The 17,917-nt window shown below is 42.4% G+C and overlaps 1 protein-coding gene across 7 annotated transcripts in view; it reads right to left on the reverse strand.

The window, feature by feature from the left end:
• Nucleotides 1–12,169, reverse strand: part of Atf7ip2 (activating transcription factor 7 interacting protein 2) — a 72,538-nt gene extending 60,369 nt beyond the window's left edge. For 4 of the 7 annotated variants that reach the window (XM_076577886.1, XM_076577882.1, XM_076577887.1 and 1 more), the window contains exons 1-4: nt 11,975–12,088; nt 7,410–7,499; nt 3,964–4,118; nt 133–251 (exon numbers count right to left, since the gene is read on the reverse strand). In XM_076577886.1, coding sequence (XP_076434001.1) covers nt 133–251; nt 3,964–4,108 — 264 coding nt within the window. In that variant the 5' untranslated portion in view covers nt 4,109–4,118; nt 7,410–7,499; nt 11,975–12,088. Of the gene's footprint in view, nt 1–132; nt 252–3,963; nt 4,119–7,409; nt 7,500–11,974 lie in introns of all 7 variants that reach the window. The other 3 variants (XM_076577885.1, XM_076577883.1, XM_076577884.1) reach the window with 3 other exon arrangements.
• Nucleotides 12,170–17,917: the final 5,748 nt, after the last annotated feature.

The following is a 17,917-nucleotide window of genomic DNA, read 5'->3' on the forward strand; positions in this document are numbered from 1 at the left end:
GAACTCAGCTTTTCAAGTGCTCTTAACTTCTGCTCGTTCTCTTTCTCTCTCTCTCTCTCTCTCTCCCTTTCAACATTTTTTACTAATCAGAAGTGCAAGTTCCTAAAGAAAATATTTTAAGCCCAACATTACCTGTTCTAGCAGTGCTGTATGCCTTTCCAGAGCTACACAACCATTTTCATTAATTTGCTCTGAAGCTTTCATGAGCTTAACATTTTCTTTGTTTTCTGAAAACATCTTCTGATTATAGCCTAGAAGAGATAGAAAGATTACAGGTAAAAGTATTCCTTCTTTTCTTTTCTTTTTTTTTTGATTTATTTTTTTTTATTATGTATACAGTATTCTGCCTGCATGTATACTTGCAGGCCACCCCAGATCTCATTACAGATGGTTATGAGCCATCATGTGGTTGCTGGGAATTGAACTCAGGACCCCTGGAAGAGCAGGCAGTGCTATTAACCTCTGAGCCATCTCTCCAGCCCCCAAAGTATTCCTTAAGAAGGAGATAAACACTCTAATTCAAGGAGTCTAATCAAGTGGAAAAAATAAAGTATGTGACAACAGTAGTACTCAAACAATTTTAATTAATAATTTTTTTTTTAGCTGGGCATGGTGGTACATGACTTTAATCCCAGTACTCAGGAGGTAGGGTCAGGTAGAACTCTGTGGGTTCAAGGCTACCCAGTACTATATAGCCAGACCCTATCTTAAAGAAATATATATTTAAAGTAAATGCAACTGCATAAAAACATTTCCATATAATGTCCTTTAAAAAAGAAATCTTAGGTAGGATTCTGGTCTCAGATATATAAACCCTTTTCAATCTTGTTTCACAGGGATAACCACTGGGCAAGGAGGCACATAGTTCAAATTACAGCATTTGGAAGGTGGTAAGAGAATCAAGAATTCAAGGCCAGACTGGGCTATATAGTGAGTGAGACCCTGTCTCACCAAAACAAAAACATGAAAAAACAACAAAGCCTTCCAAACACATAAAACAAACAAACAAAACACAAAATGAAACCCTAAATAAATTGTATAATGTAAGCCTCTCTATATATAGTCACTTAAGGAATCCATTACTTTGATGAAGTTATTCAGCAACTTAAATTAACTTTAAAATTATTACTATGTAGTCTGCACATAAACAAAAGATTCTACATAGTATGGGCATGTGTACATTGTACATAATGTGTGTGTATGAATGCCGTGACTTTGGGTGTGGAGGTCAGAGGACCTCTTTGTAAAGTCAGTTCTCTCCTTCCTCCTTTATGTGGGTTCCAGGCACCAGGCTTTGAAGACAGCATCTTTATCTGCTGATCCAGCTTGCTGGTCCTAATCAGCATTTTAATCAACCAACATAAAGATCCTACTTCTAATGATATTTATTTTGTTATTTAATGATCTTATAACTCCAGCTCTTCCTTTTTTAATTACTTGGTTTCTCTCCAAGTAGCTCTCTGTAGTTGGGCATATGAATGAACTGCATCTGTCTCTTATTTGGTATATGATCTATAAATCAATTCTATGCAAATAAATAGATTTACCAACAACTTAATGTACCTGTTCTCTAGGAGGACTTACAAAGCTCCACCTCCCAAGGAGCTATCGGCAGTTCATGTTTACAGAGGGAAGGGGAGGAGACATTTTAATTTACTGGTGTATCCACTAGTAAGATACCCATGTTCCTTTAATCAACAGTAATTAAACTCACGGGGTCACAACAAGCAAACAAACACCCATGAAGGTAGAAGAGGGTTACTTGGCTAATCCTTTCCCTCTTTTGCTGTGCTGGGATTCACCTAAGAGATAATAATGGGGTAGAAGGCAAATATGATCAAAATACTTTATGCATACATGAAAATCTCATAATGAAACCCATTATGTATAATTAATAAATGTTAATAAAAATCTATAATCTAATAAACAGAATGTGGTGGTATTGTTTTCCCCAAAATATTGTGTACCTTAATAAACTTATCTGGGGTCAGAGAACAGAAAAGCCACTAGGTAGGCGGTGATAGCACACACCTTTAATCCTGGCATTCCAGAGATAGAAATCCCTCTGGATCTCTGTGAGTTCAAGGCCACATTGGAAATAGCCAAGCATGGTGACACGCCTTTAATCCCAGAAAGCCAGCCTTTAATCCCAGGGAGTGGTGGTAGAAAGTAGAAAGATATATAAGGCGTGAGGACCAGAAACTAGAGGCTTTTGGCTAGTTAAGCATTTGGCTGGTTAAGCTTTCAGGCTTTGGAGCAACACAGTTCAGCTGAGAGCTATTGGGATGAGGACACAGAAGCTTCCAGTCTGAGGAAACAGGACCAGCTGAGGAACTGGTAAGGTGAGATAGCTGTGGCTTATTCTGTCTCTCTGATCTACCAGCATTGACCCCAATAACTGGCCTCGGGTTTGATTTTATTAATAAGAACTTCTAAGATTCCTGCTACAACAGAACTTAAAATAACAAGAGATATAGTTAAAGTAAATCATCTTCCATAAACTTCTTTTTGAGATTTTCTGTCTTCACATGGGAAAGTGATTACCTTTTTTAGGTAATATTTCACTTTCCTTTTGATATATTGGATAGCATTAAATTGAATGAAGTGTGACCTAAGTCTCCTTGCACACTTATTTGTAGTTTGGCGTCAATGTCTTTCTGTATGTGGTAAACTGTAATTTTGACTTGATGTTTAAAGATTTATTTATTTATTTTGTATACAGTGTTCTGCCTACATGCATGCTTGCAGGCCAGAAGAGGGCACAAGATCTCATTATGGATGGTTGTGAGCCACCATGTGGTTACTGAGAATTGAACTCAGGACCTCTGGAAGAACAGCCAGTGCTCTTAATGCTGAGCCAACTCTCCTGCCCCTTAACTTGATGTTTAAACAGACTGTGGCTTACTTTTTTTTTTGGCCTGACTGTATCGTGTACATGCCTGATGCCCTGGGAGGCCTGAAAAGTGCATCCGATCTTCTAAAACTGGAGTTATAGATGGTTGTGAGCCAATATGTGGGTGTTGGGAATCAAATCTGGGTTCTCCAAAAGAGCAACCAGTGCTCTTAACCACTAAGCCCCTGTAACATACTTTTATGGAAATAAACTTTCAAAACTCAGAGGTGTTTAAATGACCAAGTAAAACAGACACACTAACCAATCAGGCTGCTACTTCTCTGTATCTCACTTCCTATAATTTTAATCTGCCCACATGATAGGATGGTTTGTTGTTGTTTAGATACAGGGTCTCATGTAGCTTAGTCTGGCCTCAAATTTGCTTTGTAGCTGAGGATGACCTTGAACTTATGATCCTTCTGTCTCTACCTCTTTAGTACTCCGGATTACAGGCAAGCAGGAGCCACAATGCCCAGTTTTATGTGGTGCTGGGGACTGAACCCAGAGCTTTGTCCACACTACCAATTGAGCTACATATACCCCCAGCCTCAGAAAAGAGCTCTTTTGAACAGTATTTGGTCCTGCCTGTTGCCCAATTCTAGCACTGCAAATAAAGCCAATAATTACAGTGATTAACCATAATTTTCTCCTTTAACAATGTATCTTTCCATCTCACAATCAAGAACAATTTATAAACAAAACAGCTTAAAACATAGCCATCATTTACTTTTTGTCATATCTATATGTACTCTACTTTTTGGTATATTGGAGACCTTCAAATACCCCTAAGGAAAGTGACTATTTGAATTTCTCCAAAAGACACAGAGGCATAAATTGACTGTGTGGAGTATTTGCGGGAGGAGTCAGTAGATGGCTTGCCTTTGTGTAAGGATATATACAACCTGTCCTTCAGTGGTCCTGATCTTGTTTCTAAACATTTTCTTCTACTGCTTGAATTAAATTCTGGAAGAATGCTATACTTTCCTGTGAAAATACTGAATTACCATTACAGTAAAAGAGGAATCAGCATTCCAGAATGTGCACACTTGCTAGCTATAAGCTCAGATTACCATTTGGAATATTAGTTCCAACTGTTGATTTTGAAGCTTCAACATTCTTTGACTTGTTCAGGATCTCCAACTGCTTCCGGCAACTTGTAGGCATTGTTTTTTTGGCCTTTAAAACTTTCTGTCTTTTCCTGTCTGGACTTTCCATATTTTGTATCCTAAAATTTAAGATATATTTAACATGATACTTTGCCTCAAAAAACAGATTTAAATGCATTTCCCCAGTTAAATAGTTATAATAATATTAAACTAATACCAAAACTATCTCTCCATATTAATTATTTCTATTTGGGAGTTATATTCTAAACAGAAATAATTAGAGCCAAGATTTTAAATAGTAGGTGGTACTATAATGAAGACAGAGGGATCAATAGGACAGGCTTGAAACCGGAAAAAGCTTCACATACAACTATTTAACTTGTCTCAAAAATATTATCTGGACAAAGAAGAAAAAGACTGGTATTATAAAGGATTATATAGGATTCAAGTTTACTAGATAGGTATATGCAGAAAAAAACATACTTTACTCTTTACCTCACACCTTATCTTAAAATCAATTCCAAAATAATAGGTAACAGAAACAATAGCATAGTAACACTAGATGGGTCACATGTATAAACATGTATGAATGGTTAAAAGTTTGGGGAAGAAAATCAGACCTTTTTTTTTTGTTTTTGTACTACTCAGCAGAGAAAAAAAATGACATCATGAAATTTGCAGGAAAATGGATGGAACTAAAAAATATCATCCTGAGGGAGGTAACTGAAACACAGAAGGACAAACATGGTATGTACTCACTCATAAGTGGACACTAGATATAAAGCAAAGAACAATCAGACTGCAACCCACAGAACCAGGGAGGCTATATACCAGGGAGGACCCTGGGATGACTGTGGCTTATAATAAGTTTTGGTTTTACTCAATTAATGGACAAGCCTCAATTAATTAACCATTTCACTATTAGGATAAGAATTTATACTGTATGAAGCTGATAATAGAAAAATAAATAAATAAAATAAATAAATAAATAAATAAGAAAAAAAATTAACTGTCAGTGGTTATTAGTAATCACCCTTACAGGTTTACAATGAAAAAGTTCAAACAGAGCAAAAAGAAATAAAAAATGTACAGTATGAATAAAAAAAATCACCAGGAAATTCAATTCTGGAGCCAAGGCTTGGCTGAAAGATATAAGGCCTACTGTGAAATGGAAAAAAGGGAATGTGCCCTCTTCAGGATAAGACCCCATCCATCTATCTAATCTTGCAACTTGTAAAGGTAAAAGGCCTGATTTTTTTTTTTTTTTATGCTTCTAAAAAACAACAACAAACTTCTGGGGATGTCTTTCTGTATGCTGTGAATGTGTTGTTCTGATTGATTGATAAATAAAATGCTGATTGGCCAGTAGCCAGATAGGAAGCATAGTATAGGTGGGATGAGCAGAGAGGAAGATGCTGGGAAGTGGGAGGCTGAGTCAAGAGACACTGCCAGCTGCTGCCGCCATGTAAGGATACCGGTGAGCCACGAGCCATGTGGCAAAGTATAGATTTATAAAAATGGGTTAATTTAAGATATAAGAACTAGATAACAAGAAGCCTGCCATGGCCATACAGTTTATAAGTAATATAAGTCTCTGTGTGTTTATTTGGGTCTGAGCAGCTGTAGGGCCTGGGCAGGACTGGAGAAATCTCCAGCTACAACAAACCAAAGCTTATGCAAAGTAATTCAAGGAGGGGGCAATGATTCACCTCAAGCAGGCAGCCAAACTCGGCAGTCTTGGCCATGTGGTTCTGACTTTAGAGTCATGAAGGAAATAGGAGATAAGGAATGTAGTGGTTTGAAAGAAAATGGCCCCCACAGGCCCAAAGGCAATGGCACTACTAGGTGTGGCTTATTGGAGGAGATGTGTCACAAAGGGTGGGCTTTGAGTTCTCAAAAGCTCAAGTAAGGCCTAGTGGCATTCTCTTCCTGCTGCCTATGTAGAACTCTCAGCTTCTCCAGTACCATGTGTGCCAGAATGCCTCCATGCTTCCCGCCATGACAATAACAGAATAAACCTCCAACTGTAAGCCAGCCACAATTAAATGTTCTCATGTATGAGTTGCCATGGTCATGATGTGTCTATATAGCAATAAAACCCCAACTAAGACAAGGGGGTTGTAGCATCTTCCTTTGCTGTAAGGAGAAACACTGAGACCAGGTATGTGGCAAAGGAATCCCTACATGGAGGCCCTAAGGGGCCATTTCACGAAGCTGTGAAAGGAAAGCCTGGTGTATTAGAGACCCCAGAATATTAAAGCACCAGAGCCATGAGACCATCTGCTAAGGAAAGCTACACACGGAGTGGAACCTGCACAAGGGAATGATGGGTATAACTAAGACACCTTGCAAATAAATATCACACACCTAAATTGAACCAAAGTCTATACAACTTAATGACCTTATATGCAGTTTAGACCTCTTCTTTAGCAAAAGAAAAAGGTATAGTACAATTTTTCAATGAAATCATTTGACTTGGGGCCTTTTCTCCTAACTCAAGCTCATCCATTTTGGGAGCCCTACACAGGTTTTCTTGTTTTTAGTTTTTGTAATTTGTATCAGTTTGGGGATTCTTATATTTCATATAATAGCATAGCACACAGCTGTATTGTTCTGTAGTATTTCATTGTAATATTTTTAAAAATTTTTAAATGTTATGTGTATGAGGGTTTTGCCATCATGTTCCTGCCTCACTAAGTAATGAGTCTGCATTGGTTACATTTTGTTGCTGTCATCAGTGAGGGCTGTTTTGGCTTACAGTTTCAGGGGATGCAGCAGATGGCAGCAAAGAAGACATGGAGGTAGGAGGATATGATCACTGGTCCACATTTAGGAAACACAGAGCAGACAGGAAGTTGAGTTGGGCTATGAACCACAAGGTTCATTCCAAGAGATTCTGATTAATCCTGTAAGACTCTTGTCTGCTAAAAGATCCACAGCCCTCCAAAATAGGGCCAGTGGCTGAGGAAGAAGTGCTCAAACACATGATCCTATAAAATAGTGTTTTCCAATCTGTGGGTCAGGACCCATTTGGGAGTCAAATGATGTTTTCACAGGGGTCACCTAAGACCATCAGAAAACACAGATGTTTACATTATGATTCACAACAGTAGCAGAATTACAGTTTAGTTGGAGTCACCACAACATGAGGAACTGTATTAAAGGGTCACAGTATTATGAAGGTTGAGAATCACTGCTATAAGGGACATTTCACATTTCAAATGACAACATTCATTCCCTGACCCATAAGGTTATGGCCATTTCATAATGCAAAATGTATTTTAAAATCTCATAGTCTTTAACAGTCCAAACACTGTTCCAAAGTCTGAATCTCTTCTGAGACTGAAGCTAATCTGTCCTTTGTTTGAGACAGGGTCTTACTATGTAGCCCTGACTGATGTGAAACTCACAGTAGACCAGGCTGGCCTTGAACTCAGAGATCCATCTGCCTCTGCCGTACCACCATGCCCAGCTCTAGTCAATCTCTTAATTGTAGATTCCTGTAAAACAACAAAAAAGAACAAACTTGGGGCTGGAGAGATGGTCCTCAGTCCAATTCTCAGCAACCACATGGTGGCTCATAACCATCTACAATGAGATCTGGTGCCCTCTTCTGGCCTGCAGGCATACATGCAGGCAGAACACTGTATAATCAATAAATAAATCTTAAAAAAACCAAGTTACTTTCTGTAAACCTTGTCACAAGACTCCATGACCCAACACTCTTCCTTCCTCTATGCCTGCAAAACCAGTGCTATTTGGGCAACACTGTCACATTCTGCTACCACTTTGAGATGTAAAGTTCATAAGTACTAAGTCTGTAGTTGCATCAGTATTCTTTGACATCACAATCTGAAGAAATACTTTCCTAGTAGATTGTTTTCAAGTATGGAACCCTTCAACAGCATTCAAGTTAGGCCCTCCTTGAAATGAATGAGGACATCTCACATTTAAACCACCTCAATAAGTCAGGTGGTGGTGACTCACACCTTTAATCCCAGCACTTGGGAAGCAGAGGCAGGCAGATCTCTGTAAATTCAAGGCCAGCCTGATCTACAGAGTGAGTTCCAGAACTAAACAGTGAAACCCTGTCTCAAAAAACAAAAGCAAAACAACTACAACAAAAAGCAATTTGTACACCAGGATGGCCTCAGAGATATGCCTGCCTCTGCATCCCAAATGCTGGATAAATATGCCACCATGTCCTAGATTTTTTTTTTTTTCAATTAACGTCTCCTGTAGGACTGACCTAAAACTGTTCAGTGGAACTCAGTCATCCTCCTATGTGGTAGGATTATCTTAGCCCACGACACAGTATTTATGCTCAATTTTTGTGCAAGATACTACCAATAAATGCTTTCTAATACTATGATGTGGTGTTGTGTAAGTTTCCTCACAGGTGGAAACACTCCATCCTGCAGGGAAGTTCCATAAGTAGTAAACAACTGCTTAAGAAGTAGCAACTCAAAATAGCTTCAGGAGTCCCTGAAACTGCCCAGATCACTAGAATCTTCTGCCAGAAAAAGCAATCAAAGCTGGGAGTCACTGTGAGACTAGGCAAGCAGAGCTGCAAAGAAGATTCTAAGAATAAACAAAACCAGGTGAGCACCTAGCAGAGGTTTAGACCAACTGTGGCACCTGGAAATGCCGCTCTTCACCATGCTGAGCTCCTGCAGGGTATACAGTGTGCACCAGGTTCCCCAGCTTTGTGAGCTGTTACCTATAGTCAGGTAGACTTTGGTGATGCAGCTGTCTTTGAATCATTTCTACTATATATAATCCACCACCCATATTCCTTTAAGTAACTACAATAAAACAATGGTTCACCAAATTGGACTCTGGTGCTATCTAGTTTGGTTTATCATGGGTTCCCTATCTGGGTTGAGTGGACATGTGTGTTCTCTCCAGGAAAGGTTTTTGTTGGAGCCACCAGCTCTTCTGCATGGTCTAAGAAGCCCCAGCTCTCTCTCTCTCCAAACACCACCCTCTCAGAGAATCTCCAACAAAGGAAAGATGCCAAAGAGCCCAGTTCAGCATTCTTGGCAGCTGCCGCAGCTCCTTCCCTAAGTTGCCAGCAGCCCAAGTCCCCACCCACAGTGTTCAGCCTTTGACCACACTTGGACACAAACCCCACTTGTGGCAGACACATCATCACTCCTTGCCTGCAGGCTATATAACCTCCCTGCTTCAGTTCGGGTTCATGACTTCTCCCGCCTCGATTTCTAGGACTGGAGAATTCACCCTGGAACTGCTTTGCTCAAATAAACCTGTTCTTTTACTTTTTCAGTTCAGCTTCATCTGTGGAGAAACCTACTAGTTTTGTCTTACAGTATGTGGAAAATGTACACATATATATGGCCCAATGAGATCAATTTTCTTAATTGTTTTATTCATGAACTTCTACCTATAAAGTGAAATACCAAGAGTCTAGATTTGTGTACCTATTTTAATTTTCATATTACAATTTTGTGTGTGTGCCTGAGTGTATATATGTATACTATGTGTATATAGTGACAGTAGACCAGAAGAGAGCATTAGAACCCTTGAACTAGAGTTGATCCCTTGGGACAACAGATAACCATGTGGATGCTGGAAACCAAACCCCGATCTGCAAAAGCACTGAGTGCTCTTAACTGCAAAGCCATCTCTCCAGTGCCGAAAATTACATTTACTTATTTAGTATGTGTGCCATGCCATGAGTGTGTGCATGAATGTGTGTGTGTGTGTGTGTGTGTGTGTGTGTGTGTGTGTGTGTGTGTGTTGCTGTAAGTACACCTTGTGGTAGCTGGTACCCTTTTTCTATTATGTGGATCCAGGAATCAAACTCATGTAGTCAGGCTTGGTGGCAAGCATTTCTACATGCTAAGTCATCTTCTTCAAATGTATTTTTAAATTTTTACTATTAAATAGTATTGCTATTAAAATAGTTAATCTTGGCGGGCAGTGGTGGCGCATGCCTTTAATCCCAGCACTCAGGAGGCAGAGCCAGTTGGGAGTTAGAGGCCAGCCTAGTCTACAGAGCGAGATCCAGGACACAGAGAAACCCTGTCTTGAAAAACAACAAAAAGTAACCCTTTACTATTCAGTCTCATTTCTGAAAAGTAAAAACTTTAAGATGTCAGCTAAGCTAATTGTGTTGAAGCCTCATCGTTCAGAGCTAATATTTAAAGTCAAAGTCAGAAAGTATTATTGAAGAAACAGAATTGCTTTAGCAGGCATACAATTGTCAAAAGGATAGCAAAAGCTCTTCTTAGAGAGCAAGTATTGGTAGGTGACCTTATGAACATGAACCGTTCCTTTTAAGTCTGGTCCGTGGAATGGCATATGGCTTCAGGACCATGTGAGCACCACATACCTTTGCCTTCACTTTTACATTCATCAATTTAAGAGTATGAAACGAATATAAAACGTTCATATAAAGCTGGGCAGTGGTGGCACATGCCTTTAATTCCAGTACTTGGGAGGCTGAGACAGGTGGATCTCAGTGAGTTTCGAGGCCAGGCTTGTCTATAAAGTAAGTGCCAGGACAGCCAGAACTGTTACACAGAGAAGTCATGTCTCAAACAACAACAACAACAACAAAAAGTTCATATAAAATAAGTCACGCCGGGCGGTGGTGGCGCACGCCTTTAATCCCAGCACTCGGAAGGCAGAGCCAGGTGGATCTCTGTGAGTTCGAGGCCAACCTGGGCTACCAAGTGAGTTCCAGGAAAGGCGCAAAGCTACACAGAGAAACCCTGTCTCGAAAAACAAAAAATAAATAAATAAATAAATAAATAAATAAATAAATAAATAAATAAAATAAATCACTTTCTAGCACTCCACTCCTTAATGTCTGGTGACAATCATTTAAACTAATTTTAATTTAATTTTAAAATCTGTTTAGGTCCAAGAATGGTGGTTCAGGCCTTTAGTCCCAGCACCTAGGAGGCTGAGGTAGGTAGATCTCTGTGAGTTAGAGGCCAGTCTGGTCTCCATACCAAGTTCCAGGCTAGCCAGGACTACCAAGGCCTGTCTTTAAAAAAAGACAAGAAAAAAAGGAAAGATTGTGTCTGATAATTGAGGGGGTCACACATGCCCTAGTGTTGGAGGCGCAGGGTGTGTCAGAAGACACCTTGTTGGAGCTGGTCTTCAACCAGGTACATCCAGGGGATGGAACTGAGGAGTCAAGGCTGGGCAGCAAGTACCCAAGGTGCTGTTTTGCCAGCCTTGGTTTTGTTTTGTTTTTTTAACCTTTGTATGAGTGCATATGTGTTTGCTTGCTCCCAGCAGATATCCACAGCTGCCTTTCTCAATGGTGATACACTATTGTGGTCTCTGCCTTTAAAATTTTAAAACAAACTGAAGGTAAGGGCTGCTCCCCCACTACTCTGCCTGGGACAGCCCTGCGGGTGGTGAATAAAGGCTCCACATAACTTGACTTATTCAGGGCGGGGGGTCGGGGGTGGGGGTGTCTCTCCTCAGGTACTCCATAACACCTCGGAGCAGCAAGCCCAAGGCGCCAGTCTCTTTTAGCACACTGGTCCAAAGATGCTAGTCTCCCTGTGCTGTCGGTCCGTCTACACAAGTCAGGACCACAGGGCACGCTCCAGGTAACTGTTCCGGCACCTGCCTTTTTCAGATCAAACCCACCGCACCTCCGGGCCCGACCAGCGGATACAGACGTTGGAGGTGAGCTGCACCGCACCAGCTCACCTGGCGTCCGCAGAGTGCACAGCGAGCGGCAGCAGCCATTCCCGCCGCCGCGACCCCCACCCCATCCTAGCCCACCCCACCCCCACCCCGCGTCGCGCCGCCGCCAGCCGGCGCTTCCGGCCCCCCGCCCCCGGCCGTCCCGGCTGCTCAGGGCCGGTCCTCTCCAGTTCGGGTCGGGCCCCGGGTGCACACTGCGTCCGGCCTCCGAGGGGCGGCGCCGCCATGAAGGCAGCCGCCCCCAACCGCCGCCCGCACGGAGCCGCGACCGCCCGCCACCTACCTGGCGCGGCCCCTCCCCGGCCGCCGCCACACAGAAGCGAGCGGCCACCTCAGGCGAAACGACCCGCAGAGGGGCAGCGGCCGGACTAAATCTCCCTCCCTCCGCCCCCGGCCGCGGCCAGCCAATGACAGCGCGCAGGGCCGAGAGCCCAGCCAATCACGGCGGCGGTGGGCGGGGAGCAGCGCGGCCCAGGGCAAGGCAAACTGACCCGGAGCCTCTGGGGTCCCGGTCCCCGCGCCGTCCCCGAGGGGAGGGGGAGGGGCCGCCGTGGGCAGAGATTTGGATAGTGTTTCGGAAATTATTACTAAGGAAACTTTGTTCCCCAAAACAAGCCCCGGAGAAAAGGGGTAATAGATCAATCGTGAGAATCCCGCTGGGTTAGACCCCGGGATGGCGATCCGCCTGTGGCCACAAGGGATACAACAGGTTTTGCTGCTCCCGGGAGCCTTTGCTGGCCTTCTGTGGAGCCTCTGAGGAGAAGGGGCCGAGAAACCAGGAAGAACAGTATTTCTCCTCACTATGACCAGATGTGCTCTGGAGACAGGTCTCAAGGCCAATAGGGGCTGTTTGCAAAATGCCCTTGAGCGGCGAAGCTGCCTTGCTCCCTGAGATGGGGGAGGAGCATCTTGCCTGAGAGTGTGAAAAGTCCGTTATTTGCGTGCTTTTCTCCCAGCGAGCCCGAGGCAGATGCTGGCTGATACATGTGGGTTAAAGGCAAACCTGAGTGAACTCCAGGCCCACCAATCTCAAAATAAATGAATAAACATCGCATTACAGTAACATGTATCCTCATCACTGAGTTCTCAGATGTCAGCCCCTTAAAGTTTGCTATGTCGAGTGGTCCTGTGGGCAGAAGAGATAGCTCAGCGGTTAGAGCATGTGCCCTCACACAGAGGCTTGGGTCCCAGCACCCAACATCAGGCAGCTCACAACAGCCTTTAATTCCATTTTCAAAGGATTCAACACCCTCTGGCTTCTGAGGTCACTTGCATTAAATTGTGGCTCACATAAATTCATGGAGGGACACTCACATTTAAATATATGTATTTTTAAAAACATGGTCTGGTTATAAAGGACTTAGTGATCGTTGTGTGTGCTGAACAAGCCAGGTTTGGCCACTCATCCTCAATAAGCCAACTAAGGAAGCCAAATATTTATAGAAAAATAGAAAAATATTTATTGAATATAACTCATCAGGAGGAGGAACAGACAGATCCTGAGACTCGCCCAAGCCAGTCTTCAGGGGATGAAGCCATATAATGGGGATGTGGCTGTTAGCTCAGTTTGTTCTGTGGGACAGGCAAGAAATTGGCTGTCTTGGAGAAACACTAAACCAATATATAGGAAAGCTAGAAGGATGATCTCCTGTCAGGATGAGAGAGGTTTGAAACCCCAAGTTGTTTGCCTAGGGGATTCTGGGTCCTTGTATTTTTATTATTGTCTCCCCCAGATGCTTAGTACTGAGCAGGCCCTTCCTTCTCACTGCCTTTACCCTGAGAAAACTCTTAGGAAGCCTGTCCCAACCATCTTGTAAATTTGCCACCTTTATTACCTAGTCATGGTCCCTTGCCCTAACTGTCTGCCTACTAGGGAGTCTGTCTAACTCCTAGTCTCTCAAGAGTTTAAACAGAAACAGTATCTGCCCATTGTAGTCCCAGCTCCAGCCTCTCCTGCAAGGTCATCTGACAACTGGGTTTCTTCAGGAGACAAGTTCCTCTTCTGGAAGCCCCCAGATCTTCAGTCATTTCTCTCACAGCACATTCCTGAGGTAATTCTAATTCCTTGAGTTCCATTCTTTCACACGGTGGGACAACCAAAGATTGCAGCTTAAGTGTCTCTGTAAAATACATTTGTTCCTGCCGGACAGGCTGCCTACAGTCCCAGCACCCTTACCTTTTACTTGAGCTCTACATTGTCCCAAATATCTGCCATCCTAGGTGGAGTCAGATTTGGTAAAACCTGGTCCTTAACAATGTCCTCTTACGGCCTGCTGCCATGTTGTTGTAGAAGAGTTTCCTTGATATTGAAAGAGTCCATCGTGTAGAGAAGCAATCAGGAAGGCAAACAAAATCGTTTCAGGAATTCCCAGAAACAGACCCTCCCTACCAGAATAAGCAATAAAAGCTGAGACTTGTCAGAGACTAGCTGAACATAACTGCAAACACGTAAAACAGCCAAGCTGCAGCCCAACTATCACAAATATAATTATTACCATGGTTCTCTCACAGCCATACCTGTGTCCATTATCTGCTTCATAAATGATGCTCAGTAAAAGTTCTATGGCCCTTCCAAAGGACCAGAGTCTAGTTCGAAACACCCATGTACAGGCTTTCAGACTGTAATGAATTCAACATTAAATGATACAACAGAAATAAAGTGTCGTGGTTTGAATAAGAATGGCCCTAATAGGCTCATATAGTGGAATGCTTAGTCACGAAGGAGTGGAACTCTTTGATAAGATTAGAAGGATTAGTAGGTGTGGCCTTATTGAAGGAAGCATGTCGCTGGGTTTTCAAAAGCCCATGCCAGACCCAGGTTCTCTCTCTGCCTGTGGACCAGGATGTAAAGGTCTCAGTTACTGCTCCAGTGCCATGTCTGTCTTCCTGCCATGATGATCATGGACTAACCCTCTGAAACTGTAAACAAGGCCCCGATTAAATGCTCCAGAGGGTACCTTGAGAGGACTGCAGCCATCTTAGAGAAGGGTCAGACAGGAGACAGCAGGCTCTTGTACAATTCCAGGAAAAGCCACCAGAAGATGTACTATCTCCTGTACCCCTAGATAATCAGGAACTGTCCAAAACAAGTTCCAGATGTCCTGCCAAACTGCCAAAGGATATGATATAGATAAAATACCATAACCGCCAGAATAAACAAGCCCCAGATGTGTCCTGCAGGATATTTTCTGCTGATATAGATAGCATACTATAACCGTCAGAGGATATGAGTTTTCTGCTGATAAAAATGGGATGTCATGGGCTGGAGGGATGGCTCAGTGGCTAAGAGCACTGGCTGCTCTTCCAGAGTACCTGGGTTCAATTCCCAGCACCCACATGGCAGCTCACAACTGTCTGTAACTTCAGTTCCAGTGGATCTGACACCCTCACACCAGACATGCAGGCAAAACACCAACACATATAAAATAAAAATAAATCAATCATTTTAAAAAAAAGAAAAAGGGGAAAAAAAGAACATCATAACCGTCAGAGGATGTGAGTCCCCTGCTGATATGGATGAAATGGCATAATTGCTAGAGGACATGGCACTTTCCTCGAAGCTGCAACCCTCCAATCCGCTTGAGCCAAGCACCTCTGGCCTGAGTAAGCACCAATCCTGAGCCTGTAACTATACGGATTTTGGAAATCCCTGAGCCCCTGCCTTAACCACAATAAATATCCTGCCCTGCTACTGCTCCAGGTGCCCCCTGCTCCACCACTGCTTTGGATGGACTGGATTTCCAACTGGCAAATAAAGACACTTTGCTTTTGCATTTGGATTCAGTCTCTTTCTGGTCTCTGGGGATTCTGGACTTTGGGTACAGCACTTCCTTCTTTAAGAGTTGTCTTGGTCATTGTGTCTTTTCTCAGCAATAGAACAGTGAGTAAGACAATGTATGATTATTATGGTAATTTTATGTTCCAGCGCTCATCTTACCAGCTTACAATAGTCTGTATGAATAATACATTAAATGATAGAGTAGAAATAAAGTATGATTATTGTTAATTTTATGTTCACAAGATTATGGTGTCTAGATATTACTATGGATGTACTATATAGATTTACAATCTATGAACATTATCTCTTCTGACTTCAAGAAGATGATCATCAGTAATGTGAGCCTCAACTAACCAATTCAAGCCTTAAGAACAGAAACAGTTTCCCCAGAGTAGTGAGACATTTGCTTCTATATTTTGCTGAGTTTACAAGTTGCTATACTGCCATACAAAGTTCAAAAGACCACAGCATCCATTTTGGTTTTTTGTTTTTGTTTTTAAGTCAGGGCCTCACTGTGTAGTTCAAACTGTCCTGGAACTCACTGTGTAGACCAGGTTGGCCTCAAATTCACAGCAATCTGCTTTCCTCTGCCTCCCAAGTGCAGCATCCATTTGTTTAAATCTGTAGATTGCTCTCAACATTTCAAATTTGACAGCCCCTCACAACCATGAATCAAGTACTTTTAAATCTCTTCATATATGAGTACATAATACGTACTAAATTTAATAGTTTATATAAATATGTCCTGTTAGTTCTGCTTTTGTGGGTAACTTTTATTTTATTTTTTTGGTGGTGGGAGGTGGACACGTGTCATGATACATGTTCTGAGTCAGAGAATGATTTTATGGAGTGGGTTATGGGGATCAAATTCAGGTCACCGGGCTTTTAAAATGTCTTTACTGAGCCATCTCACTAACAAGTCTCTGGGGAATACTGACAGAATTCTAACAGCTAAATGTAAAGGGAACTGTCATTTTATAAATGACTATTGCAGGTTAAGGGCTAAGACTGATCTGAACCCTTACCCTAGATAAATCCAGGTATATCCAGAAATACAAGCCTCTATTTACTATCTTGCCAGTATGGATTTCTGTAATATAGTGTAATTGTTGATGTTTTTACTATATTGTATACTGGCCTCCAGGTATGACATGGCTGTTGCCATGCAGGTCTGCACACAAGAGTGAATCTGTTAACATTATATCAAGTGGGGGCAGGTTCTCAAGGCCACAGTCCTTCTCAAGATACAGTTGACAGTTGCTAGAGAAGAGGGACTCATGAGGCCCCTCCCCTTCTTGAAGATATATGGCAGTTAATTAACAGTTAGTGGGGGGGGTTACAAGCCCCCCTCCACTGTAAGGATCTTGACAGTTGACAGTTGCTGGGAGAGGTGCTTTTCTTTAGTGGTTTAGATGCCCACAAGTCACATGTGCTTCTGTAAGTAACTCCAATTAAACTAACTGGTTCACTATGTAGATGGGGGTGTTTCTTTCATTGTGAAGTGAGATGATGTTTGTTTACATCTCCTTGGGAAAAGCTCCTAATACATTATCAAACAGATAGCAACTGTTAGAATTGTTTTAGAGGCTTTTGTTTTGTTTTGTTTTTGTTTTTTCGAGACAGGGTTTCTCTGTGTAGCTTTGCGCCTTTCCTGGAACTCACTTGGTAGCCCAGGCTGGCCTCGAACTCACAGAGATCTGCCTGCCTCTGCCTTCCGAGTGCTGGGATTAAAGGCGTGCGCCACCACCGCCCTTTAATTTTAAGTCATTAAACCTTAAATACACACACAGTCTGCAACTGTGTAGCAGAATCTGTACATAGGTGCTAGAAGGCTAAGAAAAAGCAGCTGGACACTAGATCACGGTGGGCCAATGCCTCCAATGCAACACTTGGGGGAAACTGGAAATCACTAAAGTACTGAGGGAAACCGAGGTGGTGGCAAACACAGAGAAGGGAAAGTCATAAATGTGCCATGGGATTTAAAGTCTCTTTTTTTTTTAAAAGATAGTCTCATAGTAGCCCTGGCTGGCCCAGACCTGGCTTTGTAGGCCAGGCTAGCCTTGAACTCATTGAGATCCACCTGCCTCTGCCTCCTGTGTGCTGAGAATAAAAGTGTGGCAACAGCCACTTTTCATCATTTGTTAAATCAGACACACTAAGGATCAGAGAGCAATTATTAGTTGAAAAAGGTCATCTAATTTCAGCAGTCACATGAAATGACCAACAAACTGAGACTTGACAAAGAAGCTTCTTTTCACAACTTTGTCACTTAGGCTGGCTGGAGTCTTCCAAGCGGCACTCAGGAGGCCGCACGAGGAGGACACGTCTCAACTCCCCAAACAAGAGCCAGAAATGTGCTCACAAATAGAATACTCGTCTATTTGCAAGAGGTTCTGGTTTTACCTCCAGAACCTCAAAACAAAATAAGGTGTAACACACAAGCAAACA

This window comes from Peromyscus maniculatus, chromosome 8, assembly GCF_049852395.1.
Source record: "Peromyscus maniculatus bairdii isolate BWxNUB_F1_BW_parent chromosome 8, HU_Pman_BW_mat_3.1, whole genome shotgun sequence".
NCBI classification, from domain to species: domain Eukaryota; kingdom Metazoa; phylum Chordata; class Mammalia; order Rodentia; family Cricetidae; genus Peromyscus; species Peromyscus maniculatus.